General features: G+C 42.3%; 1 protein-coding gene across 1 annotated transcript; it reads right to left on the reverse strand.

Moving 5' to 3' along the window:
- Positions 1–3,330: 3,330 nt before the first annotated feature.
- RB195_019842 (uncharacterized protein) lies at positions 3,331–5,174 on the reverse strand (the record flags this gene model as incomplete). The annotated part of the gene is made up of 6 exons (XM_064187876.1): positions 3,331–3,445; positions 3,504–3,613; positions 4,487–4,626; positions 4,701–4,797; positions 4,862–4,986; positions 5,117–5,174. 6 exons carry the CDS (start codon positions 5,172–5,174, stop codon positions 3,331–3,333), a joined length of 645 nt encoding a protein of 214 aa, XP_064043757.1.
- Between the last annotated feature and the right edge of the window lie 251 nt (positions 5,175–5,425).

Below are 5,425 nucleotides of genomic sequence, written 5' to 3' on the forward strand. Positions count from 1 at the left end.
CTCTAAACCTGTGCGGTAAGCCGTTTTGTCGATGTGTCTCTACAGTGTAGTTTGTGCTCGGCGATCACATCGTTTTTTTTTGCAAAAAAAAAATGTGAGGATCTACGGTGAAGTGGAAATGCGCCGAGAGCTGCATTTACCTCTGTTCTTCTTGAGCTCAGAAAACTTCTAGCTTTAGATTGTAGTACTCCTTATTCTAGAGGGTTACAAATAACTGGCAACATTTTCAAAAATTACTCGACTGCAACAAAGTGGAAACACAGATTGGTTCGTTCGCAATTTATGTGATTATCTGCCACTCCTTGGAAGAACTTCGACTGTCGTGAAGGTGTTGTTGACCCCAGTTTGGTGCTGATGTAATTAAAGGCATCACCCCACGAATCTGAGGTGGTGCAGATTTCAGGTGGAGTATTCTTATAAAGGATAGTAGATTGTGGAGAGGAGGGTGGTCCCATCCATTTCTTTTTAATTGCCGTAAAAAACGGCCCGGAAGATGCGGCGCCACACAAGGCTAACGCGCTCCAGTCGAACTCTTTGTGGAAAATAGTGGGCCGGAACGCCCGAAGCCGTCTTTCGGGCCTTTTTTACCGCAATTACGAAAAAATGGACGGAATCACCCCCTCTGCATAATCTACGACCCCGTATACGAATACTCCACCTGAAATCAGTACCACCTCAGATTCGTGGAGTGATGCCTTTAAGTAATTTCGGTGACAAAACTCAATGGATGGTATATTACTGGGTATATAAGGTATATTACTGGGAACCTCTCTTTTGAGCGTGGCGTGAAACAATAAAAAGTTGGGATGAGTTCATACATTTTATTTCCGAAGGCGTATTTCTGGTCTTTGCCACGTGAGTGGAAAATAAGAAGCATGAATGTGTAAGCAAATGAACGATAAGAGAGGATGAAAAAAATAATAAAATTCAGGATGACCAAGGCATCTTATAAATAATATATAATATAATATCCTCTTGTGTTGGAAGAAAACTAATGGAGACGTCTCTAGTACAAGAAATAGAGGAGATGATCACTGCTGTAGCTAGTTTCAGAATCCAGCACTTCTATCCATGTTCGTATCACTTCCACCAGTATTTCACGCCTCCGTTTGTGAGAAAGTGGATTCTTGAAAGCGATCGTGAAGTTCCTCTGGTCTGCAGAATTGCGCTACACCTCAAACACCTCAATAACGTTTCCTACCCTTAGTGTAACCAAATTCACAATGAATGGGTTGGCATAGAACCGGATGCATAAAAAGAAGGCTTATGTGTATGCCTCCATTCCCCAATGTTCATTAGCTCTTTAGAAAACTTCTCTCTTCACTACGAAGTTTATCCATCCTTCATGGTTCAGAACAAGAATACGTTGTGCGTTCCTCTGGCTTGATTTCTCCGAAGTGTTTCCGTCAAAAGAACCCTGCGGTAGTTTTGATTTGTACCCCCTTTCAGAGCAGCCTTCAGGATAGCCTCCGTCCACATCGCTCTTAGTTGCAGCTGTAAGAACCTGTAATTTCCTCCTGAGCTCTGCATGTAATTAGTACAGCTATTTCGATAACAATTCACAATTGGGAAGCATTTTCCACTCCAGGATATCCCTGATGCGCATAAAAATTATATTGAATAGAAGGACCGTATTCAAGCGAAGCTAGACTCCTCTACGACTCCAACAACTGTTCACAACGCCATGAGCGGGTAGCTCTTCTTTCATTTCTTGACGACTGAAAATAAATAAGGCTTTACTGAATTGGTTACCAAGTAAAGATTTGGTCTGCAACTTTCAAAAAGTTCGAAACCACATTGCCTATCAGAGTTGAATAGCCTTTGCTCTTTTTTGCGCCATCTGCAGTCAGGCGAGAGCTCGTTTACACTCTTAATACAGCAATGGGTAGTTGCTTCGCGATAATCTCATTCTTATTGCATAAATACCTGAAATTTGACCTTACAGTCTCTCATGCCTGCTGTAGAACTCTTCTTTTCTTACTGCTTCGTTATTTCAAAGATTTAGTACGCACGTATCAGTGAACAGTGAAAAAAAATCGAAACACAGCTTCTAAGAAAAAGTCTTCTCTTCAATTTTAGCAAAAGAATGATAAACGTACAATTTTCTCTAGTGAAAGGAGTTCTGATCACTCGCAGGATACTTTCAACCAGGCATTCCTATCTCGGAACAGAATTTGGCATATAATGTGAAAATTACACAAAAAGGTTGTAAAAATTTCTGAACCTAGAAGTTTGCACATAACATCGTTCATCACGACTGATATCACGAAATTGACGCACTACGAAAACCTCCACTGAAACCGTAGATTTCAGGTTGTGGATTACGGAAACCAGCGTGGCTCCGCTCATTTTTCCCCAATCAATGTAAAAAATAAGCGTGAAAGACGAGAAATAATTTCCTACGAAATCACTTGCAACGCTCTATCCTTCTCCTAGCGCTGCGTCCACGAAAGAGCAGACAAAGATCAGTGAGGTCTCCTCACTCTCTACTGAACTAAAGCCCATGAATAGGCCGCTGAACGTGGAACAAAAACATGTACAAGGGTAGCATGTTCTAACGTACATATAGTAAGGTCAAAACGACATGAACCACGTACGCAATTGCGTACGCGGCTTCTATCGAGGCGCTTCGGTGGAGCTTAGCGGCTTTGAGTGTGGTGAAACCACAGCTGGCATCACCCGTCGCTGCAGTTTGCGACGGTCCCAACTCGGTCCCAACTGCTTCCTTCACCGCGCCATTTCGAGCGCGTATGCAAATGCACCGCAACTACACTCGTGATTAATGTCGTATTGACCCGACTGTACCTCTTAGGAACAAACTCCGTTTTTCATAGGATTCGGGTGGAGCCACGCTGGTTTCCTTGATCTGCCACCAAACTCTACCGTTTTCCCGGGATTTCTGTACCACGTCAATTTTGTGATACGCTGCTCCTAAGATTCCCCATGTCGTTTATCGATTCCTCGATCGTGTGTTATGCGTCAGTTCTGAGTTAACTTGTTCGGTTAATCTTGTAAGAAAACTTCTTAGGTGTGGGGAAGAACCTCATAGAATTTCTAAGCTCGTGTGGTAAGAAATTAGAAACCATTTCAATACGAAATACTCATGAAATTGTGCGGGAGTTTGCTATTATTACGGCAGCATTTTTTGAAATTTTTCGCTTACTTTTGGTGTATTTAACCGTTGGAGATTCATTCCATGGAAACATTTAAAAATTTACAAATCAGCAAGCAGAAGAAAAGAAAAAAACTAACAACTCGTTTGTACAACATACAGCAGAAATTTTGAATTCGAAGACATGTTGTTCGCTTCCCGACGAAATTTGGATAACATTAATGCATTACAGAATTATTGCGGTCAACCAACATGCGACTAGGAATGATGGTGTTCATCAGCTGGTGAAGCTGAGGAACAACGCTGCCCTGATTCCGCCATGCATCCAACGCCCTAGAAATTGAACCATGCAATGTCTTTGTGAAAGTGTCGAAAAACAAAAAAGTCCCGCCTCTCAGCAATGTCTCCCTGCTCTCTGTCCAGCTCGACTATGTTCGCATTTCTCAGGAGAGCACGTACACAAGCTACAGAAGCAGCATCCAATCCAGGAGAAGGTACGATCTGAAGTGATAGTTGTCCAGTTTATTACGACGGGTGAGCAAAACTCAGCTGAAGATATTTAATATCAACTTTTTATCGGAAAGGTTTCATTATCCTTGTTCTATTTCATAGTTTATACTTGATTATAGTATGGTCACAGTTGGTAAGCAGACGATGCGACTGCATTATGGTTCAAAACCGCCCTAGTGCCAACCAAGCCTTTTACCCATCAGGGGTCGATAAATTGGTGTCAGACTTGTTTGAGATGATAAAAGCACTATTTTGACACAGCAGATATCCCCCACAGGCAATTGCATGGCTGCGCGCGCGTTCATAAACCTAAAACAATCCTAAAGCGAAGACGGATGCGTAGGCGCATCCCAAAAAGGACTGATCCGGGCTGTGCACTGTATGATTTGCCTTTTATCTTCAAATTAGCGAGCGATTAAGGGTCAAAACGACAAGTGGTACCGTGCAATTGCGTAATCCTAGTGGATCGATCTCAGGAGTTAATCAATCCGCCTGGGATGAGCTACCGTGTTTGGTTCAATTCAGAATCGTTTGAGGTTGATGAACAGATGGCTGGCCTGCAATGACTTGCGGACCCTTTCCGATGATCAGGTCAGTGTTTTAAAAAGGCAAGATCGGTACCAATTTCGACCCTAAAGGGATGAAAGCCTTGGTTGGCTCTAGGGCGGTTTCGAACCAGCAATTGATCATGCAGACACAGCGGGATCTCTTGCCGACTGCACTACATCCGCCCTATCCTAGTGGACCAACGAGCAAAAAAATTCGCAAATTTCTGATTGTACATAGACGATTTTCACCCAGAATTTTTTCAAATAACGGAGTAGAATGCGTGTTATAAAATGAACTACATTAGAAGCATCCAACCTTCATAATTCTGGTGACTTCGAACGGCTCGTAGACATGCACGCCTATAGTCTTCTCATCTGTAGAATTCCCGTCGAGATTCATTACTGGGGCATTAGGTACAAAACGGCGAACAGCTCTCAACATTGCGTAGTTTTGACCTGAGAGATAAGAAAACTGAGCAGAAAATTATGAGAAAATCATTCGTTCGTAGCTGCTGAAAGAGCTCGCCGACCACGTGTGGCATCGACGATGACTTCACCGAAGAGTCGCGAGACATCATCTGTCATACGGAGGTTTTCCAGAAGACGTGACAACATTTCTTGCTGGTGCTGGAATCAACGGGGTACACATCACCTGCGAGGTTACAGTACCCACTGAAATTTTCTAAATCACCTTCAGGTCATCAACGAACTGCAAAGGATACGAGTCTTCCACATGTTCTTTTAGCATTGATTGAATGGAATCTTTGGTTTTTTTTCCAGCACCGTACAGCGCCACCGGAGTACCGTAGGAACAAACTAAATTAAATAGTAAACAACAATGATAAATAAAAAAACAATGAACAAATTAAAGTTTCAGAATCTTTGACTTAACTTTTTTCACTTTTTTCTGCGCATAGGTAAACTATTTTTAGATGCATGAACTCACGAAGTTTTGTAATGATCGCAGCTAACTTCCCTTCGCCGACAACGATAGCTGACGTCATACCTGGAAAAAAATCCCATCATCGGGTTTTACATCAACCAATTGATGTGTTTAATTATCGTCCGATACAAGAATCTGAATCTTCGAAAAAAGGTAGCGGAAACTTTCTATGTGGTCCTTAGACCCCCCTTAAGATGTCAGCCAGAGATAACAGAAGAAGAGTCGCTGGAGAAGCTCTTTGGAATCTTGGGAATAGATGTGAAATTTTAAAAAACCGTAAAATAAAACCACAGGATTTAAGATGACTCGAAG

Source organism: Necator americanus, chromosome II (assembly GCF_031761385.1).
Source record: "Necator americanus strain Aroian chromosome II, whole genome shotgun sequence".
In the NCBI taxonomy this organism is placed as follows: Eukaryota; Metazoa; Nematoda; class Chromadorea; order Rhabditida; family Ancylostomatidae; genus Necator; species Necator americanus.